General features: G+C 36.1%; 2 protein-coding genes and 1 pseudogene across 4 annotated transcripts in view; 1 reads left to right on the top strand and 2 right to left on the bottom strand.

The window, feature by feature from the left end:
• The window catches only part of LOC137831325 (cytochrome P450 71D11-like), a 7,312-nt gene extending 2,540 nt beyond the window's left edge, over nucleotides 1-4,772 (bottom strand). Inside the window, exon 1 of the mRNA XM_068638967.1 lies at nucleotides 4,678-4,772. The gene's annotated coding sequence lies outside the window, so the exon portion shown is untranslated. The remainder of the gene's footprint in view (nucleotides 1-4,677) is intronic.
• LOC137831328 (uncharacterized) lies at nucleotides 601-21,039 on the top strand. 3 transcript variants are annotated; one of them, XR_011084404.1, is made up of 2 exons: nucleotides 601-4,293; nucleotides 13,708-16,076. XR_011084404.1 is itself a non-coding variant. In XM_068638969.1 (2 exons), the coding sequence occupies exon 2, from the start codon at nucleotides 17,786-17,788 to the stop codon at nucleotides 18,686-18,688; it is 903 nt and encodes a 300-aa protein (XP_068495070.1). In that variant the 5' UTR covers nucleotides 601-4,293; nucleotides 16,086-17,785; the 3' UTR covers nucleotides 18,689-21,039. The 3 variants fall into 3 exon arrangements, 1 of the variants encoding a protein (XP_068495070.1); XR_011084405.1 differs by lacking the exon at nucleotides 13,708-16,076 and adding an exon at nucleotides 4,689-5,042; XM_068638969.1 differs by lacking the exon at nucleotides 13,708-16,076 and adding an exon at nucleotides 16,086-21,039.
• Nucleotides 5,096-7,304, bottom strand: LOC137831327 (cytochrome P450 71D11-like; annotated as a pseudogene).

Consider the following 21,039-nt stretch of genomic DNA (forward strand, 5'->3'; position numbering starts at 1 on the left):
AGATGCAGAAACATTACCAACACTTTAAAGATAGAAACCTTTTTTTTTTTTACATTTGTCTGGATAATTTTTTCTGTAAACATTTTTATGAAAAAAATGAAATAAATTTCTTTAAAAGATAAAACTACCTTGTAAATAAATTAAAATTCTAATTTTGAAAAAATATTCAACGAGATAACTTGTACAAGTTAAATCATAGATAATAAAAAAATCATTGAAAGCATAGTTGTAACGTGAAAAGAAAAAAAATATCAGAATCTAATTTGGCAAAATATCAGCGCTACTAAAAATAGACTATATTTAAGGCTGAGAATAGACTATATTCTGGTTCAAACATTTGGTTACATTTTTTCTCTACTGCCAAACTTCTTATAGTTGAAGTTAAAGAAAACAATTTTTCTTATAGTTGAAGTTAAAGAAAACAATTTTTTTTCTAACATAGCACTGTTTGTGCTTTTATTTCCCCCATATATGGTTTTGCATACAAATTCATTGAATTAGTTGAGTTGAAGTTTTATAATCATAGTTTACAGTTATGTAACAAACATAAGAGTTTAGATAGTTATAACTTTAAAAGAATACAAAAATAATGAAAGAGATAATCATAACTAATAATTATATTATGTCTAAAAATTCTAATAAGAATAACATTAAATCAAAACATCACAAATTTCAAGTTCAAAATTTAAAATAACAACAAAACACAAAAGAAATTGTCTGATGTTTCTAATCATCTGACTCTCCTTCAATCCTAACACAATTGTCTTCAATATTATCTAATGGGGCATATCACCCATCCTCTTTCCCTTCAAAGAAACTCTTATCAAAGTTAAATAATTTTTCAAATTTAGAATCAGAGCTATCATGTAATTCATTCTCAACCCCAGTTTGAATCTTCTCTTTACCCTTCCTTGTTAGGATGAAGTTTCAGTTGGACCTTTCTTAGAAGTATGGGAAGATCCAATGACAATACCACCACCACTTGATGGTAGTTTTATTTTACTAGGTGCTTGTCTCCTTATGTAATTTATTGGTTCTCCAATACGTGAATCATCATAAACAACTGTCAATTAAGAGTGAGATCTTCATAAAAAAAAACAACTCATTTTCCCCTCTTTAGTATCATTATCATCATCAATTTGTCCCATTAACCACTCATTACTCATCATGTCATTGAGTACAATAGGGTTCATTTCATTCCTAGTATTGTATCTTTGAGCAAGTTGTTGGTTATACTACGTAAACCAAATCATGCAACATTTTGTCTTCCATCTTATTCTTTTTTTTAATAAATTTGCAAGTATAATGTGAATAAATTTCTTTCTACATTCTACAAGATAATAATGAAATGAGTTATGTCATGAAAAATAATTATTACTTGCTCAAATACCTTCAACTACACTCCCATCTCAATGAACTACATGTCAAACTTAAAATCTTGATTGTTAACTTTTTACAAGTTGGGAACTACGTACCCATAATTCATCCACCATTCAACTATAAAGAAAAAAAAAAGTAACTTATGATGTTATCCGGATAAAGATTGTCGGTAAGTCTTTTAAAACTTCCTCTATCACCTTTATAATTTAAATTTAATGACTTCGGACTAGTGAAATTTGATGATTTACAGAATTTTTTTAAAAATATCTAATTTAAATGTATCCATAATATAAACATTTTTTATTCTTAACGTTGCATTTCATTCTAACCCTTATCAATTTTATATTAATAATAAATAGTAGAATTGTGCACAACTCTGACGTGACAGTAGGTTCTCTTTTCATCCAATTCTTTCTCCACTACAGTGCTAAGGAAGTTTTGTTCTTTCAAGCATTTAACAAGGGTAATAAACTTTTTCTTATTTCTATCATTTCAAAGTTTTCATTTCAGATTCTCAATATCTTTAGTTCATCAACAAATAACAAAAGGGTCTTGATTTCAGGGAGTCTTTTTCTTCAAATTTTCCTCTGGTCTGCTTCTTTCTTTTCTTGGTTTTCATGGGGTGGTTTCTTTCTTTCTTGTTTTCCCTAAAGTTTTGCTTTTTCTTCATTTAGTTTATGAGTTTTATATTCTTGTTTTACTGTTTTGTGCTTTGCATGTTTATGTGGAGGGAAAGTTTGTTCTTTCAAGTGTTCTATTGAAGTTTTTGTTTATGTGACTTGTTGTGGTACCACTGATAGATATCTGTAACACAAAGTCTCCTTTTGAAAGTCCTATAGCAAAAGACATGGAGATTGCTCCGTAGCACTTTGCCCCATTTTTCTTTAGTTTTGTACCTTTGAACCCAGTGGTACCTTTGTTTATGAAGGTCAAGGAGGAAATCCTAATGTTAGGAGAAATATTTCACTTCGTGATAAACAAATTGGAACGATGAAATTTGGTGCTGAAAAATAGCATGCAAGCTATAAGTCCCATGTGGGTTATATTGAAAGTGATGGAAAGTTTGATGGTGCATTCAGTTACAATAGCAGCAATTCTCATTACGCATATGTTTATGATAGTGTGTATTTGGTGGATACAATGAAAATAGAAAGAGGGAGATATGGAATGCTTGTGTTCAATTTTGCACTAAATAGAATTTTAGGACAACTCCAAACTTGTTTTGCCCTTAAGGATCATGGCGAAAATTCAAGATTTACTCCTAGGAAGAAACACAACAAACCGAAAGGTTGTGTTGTCGAAAAGGAGGTTGTTCGTGTTAAAGATCTTTCAGATGGTCGGAAGAGGTTTAGTATTAGGGTGGTGACTTCAAGTGATCGTGTCCAGCTACCCACATCCTTTATTTATGTCGTAAATAACGTTCACTCAATGAAGTTCAAGCAGGAAATTCTTTGTGGCTGTGAAAAATGGTAGCAAAGGTTGACGTACAAAAATTGTCTTTCATTCCCTTCTGGAAGCTTTCTATGTGAGTATATTGGAGAAGTCAGTGCCTATGGATAATGACTATATATTTCACATGGGTATGTTCATGGATATTTTCTTTTGTTGTGTTTGGACTTTATTTAACAGTTTCAGTCTTCTTTTGTAGGTGTTAGAAAGGTCTTCACTTATGCAAGTAAATGTGGAAATGGAGGAAGATTTACTAATCATAGTTGTTCTTCAAATCTTCGTGTCAAAGATGTTATGTATGATGACAATGACAAGAATCTTCCTCAAAATGTTGCTTGGTGTAAAGGATATTCTTGCTGGAAGAGAACAGACTTATGATTATAATTCCTTCAATGGAAACTTGATCAGGTGTTTTATTGCATTGTTGAATATAGTACATATACTCACATCATTGTTTGATATGTATAAGGTCGTTCTGAGTATGTCAAGGATGCAAGTATATCTAATGAAGTGTCAATTATAAACATACTAAGGGAACATAGAAATAAACATACTAAGGAAACTTAGAAATAAGAATTCTGGTTGATGATTTTATATATAAAGTTGTCATTGACTTTTGTATAGTAATAATTATGTTCAATTATCTCTTGACACTTACACATCATCTTGTATGGTATGGTTGATGATTTCTGCTCTATCGGCAGAAGTTTTTTCTATTATTCTTGGTCTTGAAAGAGCCAGATGATAAATTGGATTAGAAAATCTTGTGGCTCGTAAAGTGTCTTGCTAGCTTTTAGATTCTCCATATCTCACTTCTTTCTAATAGATTATGTTTTGTAGAGATAAGAATCATCTCCTTTACTTTGGATTCTCCTGGTTTTGGGGTTTTTCTTTTTTATCATGAGTTTTAGCTTAGTCCACTCATGATTTGTATTTCTGTATTCTTAATGTGGCTTTGCATGTCAACCCTGTTTAAAAAAATCATATGGGCCACGGTAAAAAAATGTTTGTAAGGTCAAAAGGCCCAAATAAAAAAAATTGGTAGGGCTAAAACGCCCACAAAAGCCCCATGGGTGAGGGCCAACCCATGATCATTTTTTTAAAAGTGAGTGTATAGTTAAATATATGATCAATCCAAATCCAAAAAAAATATGGAGTGTAGGAGAAGGTATGGAGGTTTAGGGAGAATTCACCAAACATGAAGGTTCATGTTATCAATTGCTTGCTTTAATTGTGGGATAAGCGTACACAAATTCTCCTTGCACCTCGACAAGTTCTTCCTGTACCTCCATATAATTTTTAAATACCAAATCTATCCTTGGCAATATATGTTAGGGTTTTGGTTGAGTTTGTGAGTTGTTCTTCATTTTGAGGGTTCTCATTCATTGCAGTGGAGTTTGTGGGTGGTTCTTGGGGGTTGTGGTTGGAGGTGGCTGTTGAAGGAGGTGAACGTTAGTTGCAGAGGTGAGTTGTGCATTTCTTTTCATGGCTTTCGTTCGCATTTTTAATTTTCGTTTTCTTCTTGTATATTGGATTGCAAAAGTCATAAGTCATAACACCTCCAATTATCTGCTGAATTGTGCAATCTGGTATACAATGTTGGATCCGGTTGGTGCTTCCGAATTGAACAATCTGGTATTCATTTGCTAATAACATACCAAATTGTTCAATTCAATTTGTATACCTTGAGTCCAGTAATACATATACAATCTGATATGTTATTGAAAAATGAATACCAAATTGTACAATTGGATATGTATACCATCCACATTCATACTGAATTATACATTACTGTTTAAACAAAATAAAGTTAAGCTACCACCAGAATAGAAAAAAAAATGAACTTACATTCACTGTAGTGCTTCCTTCAACCTGTGTCAAACCTCGCCCTCCATCAAATTGACTTGAAAAATGAAAGCTCTTGGACAACAATGGAGGAGGTGTGACATCTGTGAAGAAATAAAGGGTGCGCCGGTTCACAACAATAGCAAATAAAAGGGTGCAGTGTGAGGTTAAGAGAAAAGTAAAGTTTTTAAAATTTTAAATAAAGGCAAAATTGGAATATCACATAGATGAATAATGGAGCTGCATGAGCACCCATTGAGGTGCAGGGAGAATTTGCCCAAAAATAACAGCAGTAACTTGTATTTTTATATACTGCAATTCATGTTTAAACACACTTAAATAACAGAATAAAAGATCATGCTTCTTGACTTTATGAACTCCTACTGATCATGAAAAGTAATATAAAAACTTAAATCATCCACTACACACAAAATGACGGACTTTTTTCTCAAGTTATTCAAAGATTAAAACTGCTATGATAGCATAAGAGTGCACGACCTCAATATCACCAAAGGTTTCAAGTTCTCAGTCTGAAATTCATGGGACAGGCAGAGGAAGATAAGGAAAAGGAACCAAGAACAGATCATGCTTTCTTCTAACTGCGATTCCAAACTCTTCACTCATGTCCAATTCTTCACTTATCATTCCACTTGGAAGCTTCCAATCAAAGTGATATAACAACATTGCAAGGGTCACTTCGACAACTCTGGATGAAAATGTGCTTCCAGGGCATATCCTTCTTCCAGCTCCGAAAGGAATGAACTCAAAATTATTCCCTTTGTAGTCAACAGTGCTGTCGATGAACCTCTCGGATAAAACTTCTCTGGTTCAGTCCAATAGTTTGAATCTCTTCCAATTGCCCAAGCATTGACTATGACCTTGCTTTTGGCTGGTATGTTATAGCCATGTATCTCACATGTTTGACCACATTCTCTTGGAAGCAAAAGAGGAAGTGGAGGGTGTAATCTCAAGGTCTCTTTCACAACTAGTTTCAAATATTTGAGTTCGTTGATGCAATTTTCATCAACCCTTCGTTTCATGTTGAATACCTCTCTAACCTCAGCTTGTGCTTTTCTCATTATTCTTGAATCCTTTATTATTTCAGCCATCGCCCAATCTATGGTTTTTGCTGATGTATCACCTCCAGCAGCAAAAATGTCCTTACAAATAGTTTATCAATAAAAAAGGTTAAAAGTAAAGAAATAAACAGACTGCATGCTTCTAGAGTTATTAGGCAAATGTTTTACTACTTCAAAGATCTTTCGAGTGGAAAATAAGATATAGAGGGGGAAAAGTGTTTATTAGATATTTAGGAACATTTTTATTTCCTACTCTCTTTTTCGGTTTTAAAAATTGTTTTCCAAAGATGCTATTCAATTATCAGTTTCTCCTCCAGAGTGTGTTAAGTTTTGAAAATTTCTTCCGAAAAAAGTGTTTTAGAAACATAAACCAGAAACTTCTAGTTTCTTTCATATTTTTAAAACTAAAACCAGTTTCTGAAAATAGAAATCAAACTCATCCTTATTAACTAATTCCACTTTCATAGCAAGTACGAGAAAAATTATGATCATAAAATGTATTTTCAAGAGGTTATGATCCATACCAGAATTATAGCCTTGATGTTGTTCCTAGTTAAAGTAAAATCCTGGTTGCTACCATCCTCATATTGTATGAGAACATCCACAAGATCTTCTGTTTCCCTTTCGAAATCTTTGGCCTCTGACCTTGCCTCTTTATGCTCATTGATGATGCCTTCCAATATTTGATCGACTTGTTGATGCAACCTCTCAAGCTTGGGCCTGATACCAGTGACATGTTGCAGCCAAGTAGCAGAAGGAAACAAATCTCCAATGTCAAAACCTCCTACAAGTTTTATCAATTTTTTAACCTCTGCTATGAAGTTTTGTTGGTCTTTGTATTTCTTGCCAAAGGCAGACCTCGATGCAATTGAATAAATCGATGAAAGTACAGCTTGAGTGAGATTGATGGGGGATCCTTTCTCCGAATCTATCCATTTGACAAGATTGGAGAGCTCGTCTTCTCTAATTGGTTGGAATGAGTTGACACGTTTTAGGCTTAAAAGCTCCAGTGTGCAAATTTTTCTTAGCTGCCTCCAATAATTTCCATAAGGAGCAAAAACTATATCTGTGGAATTGTAAGATATGATTTCACTAGCTAGGATTTTAGGCCGCGTGGCAAAGTTAATATCATGGGTTTTCATGACTTCCTTAGCACACTCAGGGGATGAAATGACAATAGTAGAAACCTCTCCAAGTTGAAGATGCATCAAGGGTCCATATTTTAAGGCCAGGTCTCTTAGTTTTCTATGTGGCTGAGAGGATAGCAGATTGTGTATATTCCCTATAATAGGTAGCTTTGTAGGGCCATGAGGTATTTTAGAAGCTGTTTCATATGTTTTTCTGGGTTTGTTTCCAATTTTTTGTACTATAAGGGCTAAGAAGATAAGAGCTGAAAAGTAGAGGAGTAGTTGAGCCATGGAAAAGAAGCAGATTTCTAATGTGAGTGTGATGCTGCTAGTGTCTGTTTATATATTATACTCATTACTCAGCATTTCTTAACATCGTTTTTTGGTACCTTGTGATCATCTGGGTTTCTCCTATATTGAGATTTTTGTGTATGAATCCTTTTCATGAATAGTTAGACTAATAGACATAAGTGCAACTTGGTGGTTTTACATATCACTCTTTGTGCTTTTATTTCCCCATATGGTTTTGCATGCCAGATATTTGAACTAGCTGACACGTTATGTGAGTGCCATAAGAGTTTACGTAATACTGTGAATGGCAGAGAATCATGTGTTTGACATAAGAGTTTAGCGGTGGCACACTTTTGCATACAAATCAGAATTTAGTTTCTAGACAACCTTGGATTAGCTGACTCGAAAATCATTCAGAATTTGGGTTCTAGAGAATCGAATTTTGAGCTAGGTTTTTATTATTTTTTTACGTTTTGATTTATTAAATAATATGAAGAGGAAATTTTTTGTGGAAAATGTAAAAATAATTAATTGAAAATAATTTTATTTAAAGAAAGTTTTAAAATTAATTTAATAATAAGAATTATTATTATATACTTAGTAAGTGTATAGAATTTAATTATTTAGAGAAGTAAAATGTGAGATAAACAAATATTTAGAAATCTATATTTTAAAGAAATATAAAATAAGCAAATTTTTTAAAGAATTAGAAAAAGTAATGGAATGTATGTTATATAATTGCATTGGTTGAGTTAAAAAATATATATTAATTTAAAATAATAAGTGTATGTAATATATTACTTTAGAGAAAGATAGTAAACTAGTAATTATGTAGGTTTATTTTATATGTAAACTAATAATATGAGTAATTCTTTGTTTATATATACAAAATGTTATTTAGGAAATATTGAAAATTATAAAATATAATTGGATTTGTTTATATATACAAAATGTTATTTAGGAAATATTAAAAATTATAAAATATAATTGGATAAAATTTGGAGTTGATAAATGAATGAATTAATTTTGATTAAGGGAATAAAGTGTTTTATTTCATGTCTAGGAGGGTTTTCTACATATAGAAATGTGGAAAAATAAAAATTGTATGTGAAACTAAAAATTGTAATATTTATTTTTGAAGAATTTGAAGTTAAAAAAAATGATAAAGAATGCTAATTTGTAGAACTTTTCTTCATCACAAAGATGAGAATTTTTACATATTATTTTAAGGATATTGGTCTGACCCGATTCTGGGTGCATCAAGGTTGGCCATCGATCATGATAAGGCGGGCGTTATGGCATGGGACTTGGGATTTAGAGTAATTAGTCTTAAATACTCAATTAAGACAGAATCATAACAGTAAGGTATGAAAGTTAGGAATGCATCCATATATACTATGTAATATGTTGCTGGAAGGAGATCACAAATTAGGTTAAGAGCACACTTGTTCTTGACTACCTTGAATGTTCTGGGTTTAGGTCTCCAATTGGCCTGTCTAGAACATTTTGGCGCCCACCGTGGGGCAGACAATTTTTTCCTGCACCACAAATTAAGACAGACAAAAAATGAGGGGAGGAAGAAGAGCAGTAGTAGAGGAAGAGGTAAACGTTGTACCAAATGGAGAGCATACTCCAGATGTAACTAGAACTTTGATGGAGACCATGAGGAGACAAAACAATCAATAAGCGAAGGAATTCAGGAGGAGACAAGGATGAGAATGGAGGAAGCATTAAGGGGTCAAGAGCAACTCGTGAGGCAAAATGAGGAGCTTCAAAGGCAGATGGACGCTCGGAGTGTGGGGAAACGAGTAATGAAGGACGTGGAGCCAGATTTTCAATCGTTTTCGTTGGAAATTTTGAACGAACAAATTCCGGCAAATTATGTTTTTCCTAAGATTGGCTCGTTCAATGGGAAACAAGATCTAAATGCCCACGTAAAGAATTTTAGGACGCAAATGCTGATATATGGAGGTTTGGTGATGTGAATGTAACTACAAGAACACATGATTCTTGACATTCTTAGGAACAACTTGAGCTGGATTTAAAAGACACTTTACTTTAGAATTGGACCAATGTTCTAAATTCAAGAACTCACCAAAACTAAGCACCAACCAAGACTCATATTGAAGTCCATGTATTGTCAAATTGAATCAAAACAAAAGGAAAGAAGAACAAGAATTAAAACTGGACAGAATTTAAATGATAGCTACTGAACCAAAACAGAATTAAGAACACAATGCTGGAAACACAAAAATAAACGGTAGAAAAAGAAGTAAACTCTAGGAATCAAAACTACCGAATGGAAAATTGAAGAAAAGGGAAGAAGAACACTTATAGAAGAAGATGCTTGCTGGATTTTGAGAATTGGAAGAAACCATTCACGCCACTTGGAACCTTGAACCAAGATAAGTGATGGAGTGCCACCACTTGAAGCTCACCATAGCTCACAAGATAAGGCAAAGAAGAGGAAGACTCAAAACTCACAAATTCTCTCCAAAATTGAGTATAGTCTCTCTACTATAAAATTCCAATCTGAATTGTGAAGGACCTAAGCCCTCCTTTTATAGGAGTAAGGGCTGGTCATTTACATAGCTTATTCCCTAAGCTACCCAAAAAAGTCCTAAGATCACACCCCCCTTACTAAGCTCACTCCCCAAGCTTCTAGAATTTGCTAAACTAAAGCCTAAAGATGCTTTTACAAAAGAGGTGTCTCATGTTTCCCTCTAAGCACCTTTCTAAACACTATTCTATATTATTTACAATTTAAAAGAAACTATAAAGAGAGATATTTAATATGAAGCCTATTATTTGAGAGTTTGTAGACTTCTTTATCTTTAGGCTTGATCTTCTCTTTGACTTCTTTTAATTTGTGAGAAGACTAGAAGGAAGAACTTCAAATGTGTAGGTGAAAATCCTCTTCCTTCATTAATAAAATCCTCTCCTAGTGGATATCCATCATTTGGACTCTGTCCGATGTAAAATGCTGGCGAGATCCTTGACAAGTACGACATTGGATTGGTTCAGTAATCTGCCAGAAAGATCGGTGACATCATTGGAGGTTTTTGTTAGGTTATTGGTCGCTCATTTTGCGGCAAATAAAACTAAACCTCTAGACACAGCAGATTTATTTGATGTAAGGCAGGCTAGGGGAGAGACGGTAAAACAATATTTGCGTCGATTTAACGAAGTGGTAGTTCAAATTTCCCAGCCTAATGTGGAGGCTTTCATTAGAGGATTGAGGTTAGGATCGTTTGGAGAATCTCTAGTGAAGAAAAGACTGGTGGATATGGCGGATGTTAATCTTCGGGCGGTATCGTATGTTAAAGTGGAAGAGTTTTCTAGGAAGAAGAAAGAGGAGGAGAGAAGGGGTGAAGATGGGTCGCGTTCAAAGGCGGAAAAAGAGGTATGGAGCATATGGAGGAAAAAAGAGGTATTGAAGATACGAAGGGAGGAAAAATCAGGAGGAGGTTCATATGGAGGAAGAACTGCAGGAGGGTCTTATACGTATGGAGCAGGAAAGCCTTATGAGAGGAGGGAGGAAAGAGCGTGGTTTCCATCGAAATTATCGATATCTCAATGGGATATTGTGAAAGACGTAAATACAACACGACTTCTGCGTTTTCCTGAGAAGGCCACCATGAACATGGGAAAAAATTCGAGTGCTTGGTGTTGTTTTCACAATGCCAACGCTGAGTTTCACTAGGGAAGACTTGGAAGATGTCTTTCCCCATGATAATGATCCCATGGTTATTTCGGTTGTAATGAAAAGTCGACGTATACACAGGGTGTTGGTTGATCAAGGGTCTTCAGTTGATGTACTTTTTTGGGATGCTTTTGTGGCTATTGGTGGATCGTTAGAGGAGCTGGAGCCGTATGAAGGGGTTTTGGTTGGGTTCTCGGGCGATCCAGTTCAGGTGCGAGGATACATACAAGCGCGGACCACTTTTGAAGATGATAGCAATACCAAGACATGTAATAAGGGTGGATCAAAAGACAGCAAGGAAGTGTTATGAGGGGAGTTTAAAAATAAAAAAAAATGTTGGCAGGTAGAGAGGGTAGATGAGGAAGTAAAATTGGACCCACAGGTAGATTATGAGGGGGAAAGACCACAACCAATGGAGGAAGTAAAAACTGTAGTAGTGGGGGAGCATAGGTCGTTAAAGATAGGAAGTTGTATGGATTTGGAGCGGGAAAGGGAGTTGATAGAATGTTTGAAAGACAATTTAAATGCTTTTGCATGGTCGGTCTGGGATATGTCAGGGATTGATTCTAATGTCATATGCCATAGGTTATCAATGAATCCAAACGCGAAACCTGTGGTACAAAAGAAACGAAAATTAGGTGAAGAAAGGCGACAGATAGTAGACGAGGAAGTGGAGAAATTGAGGAGTGTTGGGTATGTTCGTGAAATACAGTACCCATCTTGGCTAGCCAATGTGGTTTTAGTGCAAAAGAGTAACAAAAGATGGAGAATGTGCACGGATTTTACTGATTTAAATAAAGCATGTCCTAAGGATGCTTACCCTCTGCCTAATATTGATGTCTTGGTAGATGGGGTGTCAGGTTGTGAATTATTAAGTTTTATGGATGCATATTCGGGTTACAATCAAATTCGAATGCATCCTGATGGAAGAGGCCCCAACACCTAAAAGAGCGTCTAGGACCAACCTTGCATGAAAGGCAACCAAGAAAGCGTCTAGGACCAACCTTGCATAGAGGGCACCCACAAGAAGCGTATAAGAGAGTTGACATCCAAGAAAGTTGGCGTCCAAGAAGGCCCAACAAAGTGTAGCTTAGTCTTAATTGTGGTATAAATAACATAGCCTTGTGAACCTTTGTTTAATTTCTGCAAATTAGGATCAAGGAGGAGTTAACCTAGATTAGCTACGGTTTCTAGAACCTCCCCACTAATCTAGGACCGGTCATGTGCAAGTTAGAAGGCCATGTGCACCCATGTGCCATGTGCTCCATGTGCTACTCTTTTACATTTCATTTGGCTTGCATTTGCTCATCATTTAGGTCATCATTTACGGTCCTCCTTAGCCTATAAAAGGAGGAGCCAACCTCATGTATTGTAAGATTAAATTGAGTATTGTTATGCTGTCAAATTTGAGTCATACATTACTCCTTGCCTAGAATCTAGGTTTTAGTCTTCAATCCTTACACCTTCAAAGGGGTTGGCCGAACCTCCCTAATCTCACACTCTTCATGCACCTTCAAGGCATCCACACTTCCTAGGAAGGCCTTGTTCCATCAACAACCATAAGCTTCCGCAAATTCACCCCAATTTCCAACAAGAAGAAGACCTCAATGCCATCATTTGGTATCATGAGCTATGGTCTTCAAGAGATAAGTTTCTCTTCTCATTTTTGTGTTTGTGTTCTTCTTATTTCTGAGTTGTTCATCTCTATTTCAAGTTATCTTGCTGTTTTTTTTTTTAATATGATTTGAATGCTTTTCTATTCAATTCAATCGGTAGTTTGTGTTCAAATTGTGCTTGAACATCTAATTTTAATTTTGTGTAGGATTCTTGATACTTTGTGTTGCTGTTTTTAATTTTTTAGGTTGCTTGAGTCTTGTTTGCAATATTGTTCGGTTCATATTAATGAGTTTGAGTCTTTTCATTTTATGAATCCATAAGTTTTGTCTAGTCATGTGTTTTCCAAATTTGTTAACAAATTCTAGTAGTACTCTTCTTGATTTAATTGTTTCTTGTTTTGGTTTGAATGCTTGATCTGAAATCTATATTGTTTTGATCCTTTGGTGCATTTTTCTTTTAGTTTGAGTTCATATTTGTGTGTTAGATCCACACAAATTCCATTACACTAATTCCATTATGTTTTTGAAGTATATCTTTCTGTTTTGACTTTAGATTTCAGAATCCTCTGTTTTTCACAATTCTGTTTTGGCTGTTTTACTTTATGAAAATTAAATACATCATAAGAAAATTATGAGCCTATGGATTTCACTAGTTTGAGGTGCTAGCAAAAGAACAAAAAAAAGAATTAGTTGAAAAAAAAGAAATAGAAAAAAAAGACAAATCACACAAGAAAAGTGTGTATTCTAGCGCTGGAACTGACAGTTTTGGACACTGATTTTAAAAAAATTATCATAATTAAATGGCGCATGTGATTTAAGTGAAACCAACGCCAAAAGTTTGTTCAGAAATTGAATTAAGTGTGTTTAAATTTTCGGAAACAAATACAAAATAGCCAGCTCAAGATAAATCTTTGAAGTCACGCATTCTGGATCACAATATTTTTCAGTGGTGTTGTTTTTTGTTTTTAAATCAAATCTAGTACTATTCCTTAGTTTCGTTTTGTGTGCCATCCATTATTTGAGTGCCTATTTTTATTTGCTTGTCCATTTCATTCTGAACTTCTTCTAGTTGTGTCACAATATTAATTTCAATTGTAGTGGTGCTGTTTTCAAATTTTATTTGTTTTCTTGCTTTATTTTCTTAACCTCTAAGCTTTGTTGGTGGATTATTATCAATTGGTGTTTGTTGAGTGAGATTTGACTTGAGGAGAGTCTAGCTTTACTTAATAGGTGCTGTATTGAAGAATCTAATTACCTAATTCCAAGAGGATCAAGGCAAGGAACAACAACAAACACCATATCAAAAATACACCATACACTTTTGAAGGTCACAAGCAAGAAAATCAACAACAAGGCAAGGGAGTGCACTTTAACTTGTGCAACTTAATTTCTTTGCAAATTACTTTTGTTAATTAGTAGCTTAATCACACAATTAGACGGTGAGTGTGTCTTCGAAGGCTCCAAGTGTCTAAGAAGCCTCACCTAGGATCGCCTAGTTTAAACTTTCTAGCTTAGCATTTGTTAATTGCTTTAATTATGCCATTTGCTTTTGTTTAACTTCGCTTAATTGCTTTTGTTTGGTCTTGTTTAAAGCTTTGATAATTTGCTAGATAGCTTGCATTGTTTTTGTTGCATAAAAATTTGATTTTGACATCTTCATGGTGTTTTAAGTGATTTACCTAAAGAAAGATTTGTGTGAAGATCTTGAGGGATAGTTTTTGGCTAAGGCAAAGACTTGGTATTTAAGTAGTCCATTGTGACTCACCTCTCTTACCTGGAAAACTATCTTCATTAACTTCCCTCATCTTTCTTAAAGTAAAACATTTCTATACACAAAGTTCTAGTCATGTCTTCTAATTCTGCAAAGTCTATGGAAAGTGATGTGAAATCCATCAAATCCCTTTTGAAACAACTTGCAAAGGATGTTCAATTAATTTCCTATAGACAATTGGAGAATGAATCTAAAATCAATGAATTAACTAGAGCAAAGGAAGAGAAATCTCAAAATTCAAAAAAGTCACACACTCATGCATCTCACTCTAAATATAATGAGTCTATAGGGGAGGAAAGCCTTAGAATCAATGATTACTACCAACCACCCCCTAGAAGAAATAGGCAAAGAGAGCAAGAGAGCTCAAGGGAGGTTAGGGTAGACCTACCCCATTTCTATGGTAAGGAAGACGTAGAAGTATATCTAGATTGGGAGATGAAGGTTGAACAACTTTTTACTTGTCATGGGGTAAGTGAAGAGAGAAAAGTGCCCTTAGCCACCCTTACTTTTCAAGGGAATGCCATGTATTGGTGGACCTCTTTAGAGTGAGATAGACGTCTTCATAGGGAGCCTCCCATAGAATATTGGAATGACCTTAAGGGAGCCCTAAGACGTCGTCACATACTTTCCTACTACAATAGGGGGTTAATGGACAAGCTCCAAAGATTCCAACAAAGAAACATGAGTGTGGAAGAGTATAGGCAAAAAATGGAGCTTTACATGATGAGAGCCTCTATTATAGAGGAAGAAGCCACTACCATAGCTAGATTCCTAAGTGGGCTCAATCTTGGGATAAGAGATAGGGTTGAACTTCTACCTTATCAAGACTTGAATGATTTGGTTCAACTTTGTATTAAAGTTGAACAACAAAATTTAAGAAAAGTTTCAAGTCTAAGGGAAGGTTCATATCCTAACTCCTATCCCAAGAGAGATTATAAAAGGGAGGAGAGTACATCTAAGGAAACACCAAGAGAGGCTCCTAAACCCTTAGTCAAGGATACCTTCACTCTACCCATTCACGCTAGGGATGTTAAATGTTTTAAATGCTATGGAAGAGGACATGTGCAAGCCCAATGTCCAAACCAAAGATCCTTGTTTTTAAAAGGTAAAGATGAATATACTAGTTGTGAAGACGAAGAAGGGGAAGAAAAACAAAGATTGTATCCTTTAGAGGGGGAATTAATGATGATTAAAAGATCCTTCAACAATCAATCTAGTGCCACCATAGAAACACAAAGAGAGAACATCTTTCACACAAGATGTAAAATTTTAGAAAACATATGTTCTCTCATTGTGGATAGTGGTTCAAGCTGCAATTGTTGTAGTACTAGATTGGTTGAAAAATTAAATCTACAAGTAGTCCTACATCCAAAAATTTACAAACTTCAATGGATAAATGATGATGGGGAACTAATTGTAGATAAACAAGTGAAAGTCAAGTTTTCTATAGGTAACTACCAAGACAATGTTTTATGTGATGTAGTACCTATGGAAGCTTGCCACATTCTTTTAGGTAGACCATGGCACTTTGATAAAAAAACCTTGCACAATGGTCTAACTAATGAGATAACTTTCACTCACCAAGAAAAGAATTTTATACTTTATCCCTTATCACCTTCACAAGTGATAGAGGATGAAGTACAAATGAAAAAAAAAGAGGAGGAAAAAATAACAAAAATTGAAAAGGACATTCAACATGAGGAAAACATTCAAAAAACAATTGAAAATATGATTCTTGTTGAACAACCTTCAATTTTAGTTAAAGGAACATAGAAAAAATAATTTTCAAATTAACACCTCTGCTTTGTTTGATGATTTTCCTAGGTGGATGTTTGATCCGGGAGGGCAAGCCTAATTGAAGAAGCAAGAGGCTGCTATCCGAGATCACATCTGTAGATCTGAGGATAGATTTTCTCAAGAAGGAAGAGATGATGGACACCATCCAGCCATAAACATCCATCTCCCTAGCCATGAAAAAGAAAAAGCATTGGATTTGAGGACAAATCCTTTTTAAGAGGGAGGGGATGATGGAAGAGGCTCCAGCACCCAAAAGAGCGTTTAGGACCAACCTTGCATAGAGGGCACCCACAAGAAGTGTCTAAGAGACACAAGAAGCGTCTAAGAGAGTTGACATCCAAGAAGGTTGGCGTCCAAGAAGGCCCAACAAAGTGTAGCTTAGTTTTAATTGTGGTGTAAATAGCATAGCCTTGTGAACCTTTGTTTAATTTCTGCAAATTAGGATTAAGGAGGAGTTAACCTAGATTAGCTATTGTTTCTAGAACCTCCCCACTAATCTAGGACCGGCCATGTGCAAGTTAGAAGGCCATGTGCACCCATGTGCCATGTGCTCCATGTGCCTCCATGTGCTACTCTTTTACATTTCATTTGGTTTGCATTTGCTCATCATTTAGGTCATCATTTACGGTCCTCCTTAGTCTATAAAAAGAAGAGCCAACCTCATGTATTGTAAGATTAAATTGAGTATTGTTATGCTGCCAAACTTGAGTCATACATTACTCCTTGCCTAGAATCTAGGTTTTAGTCTTCAATAGGGGCTGGCCGAACCTCCCTAATCTCACACTCTTCATGCACCTTCAAGGCATCCACACTTCCTAGGAAGACCTTGTTCCATTAACAACCATAAGCTTCCGCAAATTCACCCCAATTTCCAACAAGAAGAAGACCTCAATGCCATCACATCCTATGGATGAAGACAAAACAACATTTAAGGGAGGTTTGTCAAATTTTTGTTACACTGTAATGTCATTTGGATTAAAAAATGCAGGAGCGACATACCAACGGTTGATGGATCGAATTTTGGAGGGAATGTTGGGCAAGAATGTGGAGGCATATGTAGATGATATGGTGGTGAAATCTGTAAAAGCTGATAGTCATGTGCGAGATCTGAGGGAACTTTTCAGGCGTTGGACAAATTTAAGTTGAAGTTGAATCCAGAAAAGTGCGTATTCGGAGTAAAAGCAGGAAAGTTTCTAGGCTTTATGTTGACACAAAGGGGAATTGAGATGAATCCAAAGAAGTATGCGGCAATCCTTAACATGCGGAGTCCAACGCCAGTTAAAGAAGTGCAACAATTAGCTGGAAGGATTGCATCCTTGTCGAGATTTATTCCAAAAGAGGGAGAGAGATTGGTTTCTTTTTTCTAATGTCTGAAAGGGAGTAATCAATTTACACGGACACAGGAATGTGAGGAAGCTTTTCAGAAGTTAAAAGAAGTATTAGCATCACCGCCAATCTTGATTAAACCCTCGGTAGGGACACCTATCCATCTATACTTGTGTGTCATAGTGAAAGCGATAAGCACGGTGTTAACACATGAGAAAGAAAAGGAACATAGGCCGATCTATTTTGTTAGTCGGACATTACAGGGAGCGGAAGTAAGGTACCAGAAGATAGAAAAAGTAGCCTTGGCCGTTGTGATGACAGCAAGACGGTTGAAGTATTATTTTTAGAATTTCCAGGTAGTGGTGAAGACAGACTTGCCAATCAAACAAGTCTTACAGAAGATGGATTTGGCAGGAAGGATGATGAAATGGGCGATTGAATTGTCGGAGTATGGGTTGTTGTTTGAAGGCAGGGGTCTGGTAAGGCCTCAGGCACTTGTAGATTTTGTGGCAGAGTTGGCACCCTCAGGTGGAGAGGATGTGAAGGGAGGTTCGGGAGGATGGATCTTATCTGTGGATGGCGCATCAAATGTGAAAGGGAGCAGAGCAGGGATAATCTTGGAAGGGCCGGATGGTGTCCTAGTAGAGCAGTCATTAAAATTCGCATTTCAAGCAAACAATAATCAAGCAGAATATGAAGCTTTGTTGGCTGGAATGAGATTGGCGATTGATATGGGGGTCAGTAGGTTGGTGGTAAGAAGCGATTCCCAATTAGTGACCGAACAAGTATCAGGAAACTTCCAGGCACGAGACCCGCATTTGGCTAAGTATCTGGAGGAGGTACGAAATATGGCAACCAATTTTGAGTTCGGTTTGGTACACGTACCACGGGACCAGAATGCTCGAGCATATTTGTTGTCTAAATTAGCAAGTACAAAAAGATGGGGTAATCATAGATTTGTCATTCAGGAGAGCTTAGCAGCACCAAGCGTAACCATTGGGGAGATGATGGAGCTTCGTAGCAGGCATAGTTGGATGGACATGTATTTAAAATGGTTCAGATATGGAGAAGAGTCTGTTGGGTTGGAAGCACAAGCCATTTTGAGAAAAAATATAGCTCAATTCCAGATGGTTGAGGGAAAGTTATACAGAAGAGGATTTTCAACGCCATTGCTGAGGTGTGTAGATGAATTTGAAAAGGAAAGGATAATGCAAGAGATTCACGAAGGAATTTGTGGGAATCACATCGTAGGGAGATCCTTAGCTATGAAGGTACTAAGGGCAGGTTTTTTTGGCCCACATTAAGAGGGGATTATGCAGAATATGTTAGGAAATGTGATAGGTGCCAAAGACATTCGAATGAAATTAAGATTCCAGCGGAGCGATTGTACTCCTTGATCGCCCCATGGCCATTCTTTAGATGGGGAATTGACATCTTGGGACCTTTTCCCATATCGGTAAGACAATTCAAATTCATAGTAGTAGTTGTTGAATATTTTACGAAATGGATAGAAGTGGAGGCTTTAACCACCATTACAGCAGAGAAAATTACCAAGTTCGTATGGAGATCAATAATATGCAGGTTTGGTGTACCTAAAGAACTGATATCAGATAATGGTACCCAGTTTATTAGTCGAAAGATGAAGCTCATGTGTGAAGAGCTGGGAATCCGACACATATTTTCGTCTGTGGAACATCCGCAGACTAATGGACAGGCGAAAGCAGCAAATAAGGTAATTTTACAAGGGTTGGAGAAGAAGTTGGGAGCAGCCAAAGCCAAATGGGTGGATGTTCTACCATAAGTAGTTTGGTCGTACCACACTACGGTGCAGTCAATGATGAAGGAAACACCTTTTGGTTTGGTATATGGTGGGGATGCAGTATTACCGATTGAGGTGGAAATGATATCAATGAGGGTAGAAGATTTTTCGGAAGCGACATCAGAAGAGGGCCGATTATACCAATTAGATACTATTGAGGAGTTAAGAGAAAAAGCGAGGATACGAGAATCAGTGCAAAAATGGAGAATCGAAGCAAAATACCTAAGCAAAGTGCATGCAAAGGAGTTCAAAGAGAGAGACCTCGTCTTAAGAAAGGCGGGAGAAGCAAACATAAATAACAAATTAGCACTGCAATGGATTGGACCATACAGGATTCGAGAAGTATTAGGGAGAGGAGCGTACAAGTTGGAGGCCCTAGATGGCGGGGAAGTCCCTCGGACATGGAATGTAGCTAATTTAAGGTTTTATTATAGCTAATCCTCATGTTGGATTTTTCATTTACTTTATAGTTTGAGACATGTTACAACAATATTTTAATAATAAATTACCAGTCCAAAAGGATTGGCATTTGCAATGATTTATTAAACTATTTTCAAAGTCAGGTGTATCCAATAAAAACCATGAAAAGGTGTTCACCGCCCATGGTGCCGAGCCGGAGTTGCTCAGTCCAATAAAAAACCATGGGAAGGTGTTCAACGTCCATGGTGCCAAGTCGGAGATGCTTGGTTCAATAAAAACCATGGGTTGGTGTTCATTGCACATGGTGTCGAGCCGGAGATGCTCGGTTCAATAAAAACCATGGGTTGGTGTTCACTGCCCATGGTGTCGAGCCGGAAATGCTCGGTCCAAGAAAAACCATGGGAGGGTGTTCACCGCCCATGGTGCCAAGCCGGAGACATTTGGTCCAATAAAAATCCATGACTTGGTGTTCACCACCCATGGTTCCGAGCCGGAGATGCTCGGTTCAAAGGAGAAGATGGGCATTCCCTACTTTTAGTGCCAGGTTGGAAATGCTAAGTCTTTGTAAGTTGCATTTATAATTTATTTTAGAAAATTCCGTTTAAAGTTCGTTGTCCTTTAAGTTTGAATTAGAATAATTTATTTTCAAAAATTACGTTTAAAGTTCAGTGTCTTTTAAGTCTGAATTAGAATACGTTTAGTTTAGTTGTATTACGAATAATTTTTGTTTAAATAAATAAGAGGTAAGACATAAACTTAGATATCATAGGAGTCGTTCAAATACCAGCAGTCTAGTTGTTCAAATACTAAATATGAGAGACATTTGTAAACTTGATTACATGAAATATGGTTAAGTTTTCAAAATGGTACCGAAATTTAAAGTTTCTTTGTTATATTCATTCTTCATCCGCAATCCAACCATCCACAACACTCTTAAAAGGGCCCATACACGAGATATCCAAATCTGGTTGGATTAATTTGATTTGCTCCACAGCTCCTTGGAAACCGTCCACAAAGGATCGAGATATTTCATTCTTAGCTACTTCCAATGCATTCTCCAATATGTTTATTTTATTATGCAATGTGGCTTCAGTGTTCTGCCAAGCTCGGTTGGTGGCCTGATGATCATCTCGATGGCGAGCATAATCTTCAACAGTTCTTTGGAGCTTAATAAGAGCATCGTCGCGGTCATGGACTAAGGCTGTTAATCGTTCTTCCAGTTGAGAATTTGTGGTACGAACACTCTCTATTTTAGTGGTCAGTTGGTCAATTTTTTCTTTGTCTTGTTTCAGCAGTCGGCGGGCCATGTGGTCAAAAGCGTTTAGCAGTAACGTTCATCTCAAAGGAGATGTTAGCCTCATTCTGTGAAGCTCAGGCTCTTGATGATCCTTGTTGACGTGAGGAGTGATCATCTAG

This window comes from Phaseolus vulgaris, chromosome 6 (assembly GCF_000499845.2).
Source record: "Phaseolus vulgaris cultivar G19833 chromosome 6, P. vulgaris v2.0, whole genome shotgun sequence".
Lineage (NCBI taxonomy): Eukaryota > Viridiplantae > Streptophyta > Magnoliopsida > Fabales > Fabaceae > Phaseolus > Phaseolus vulgaris.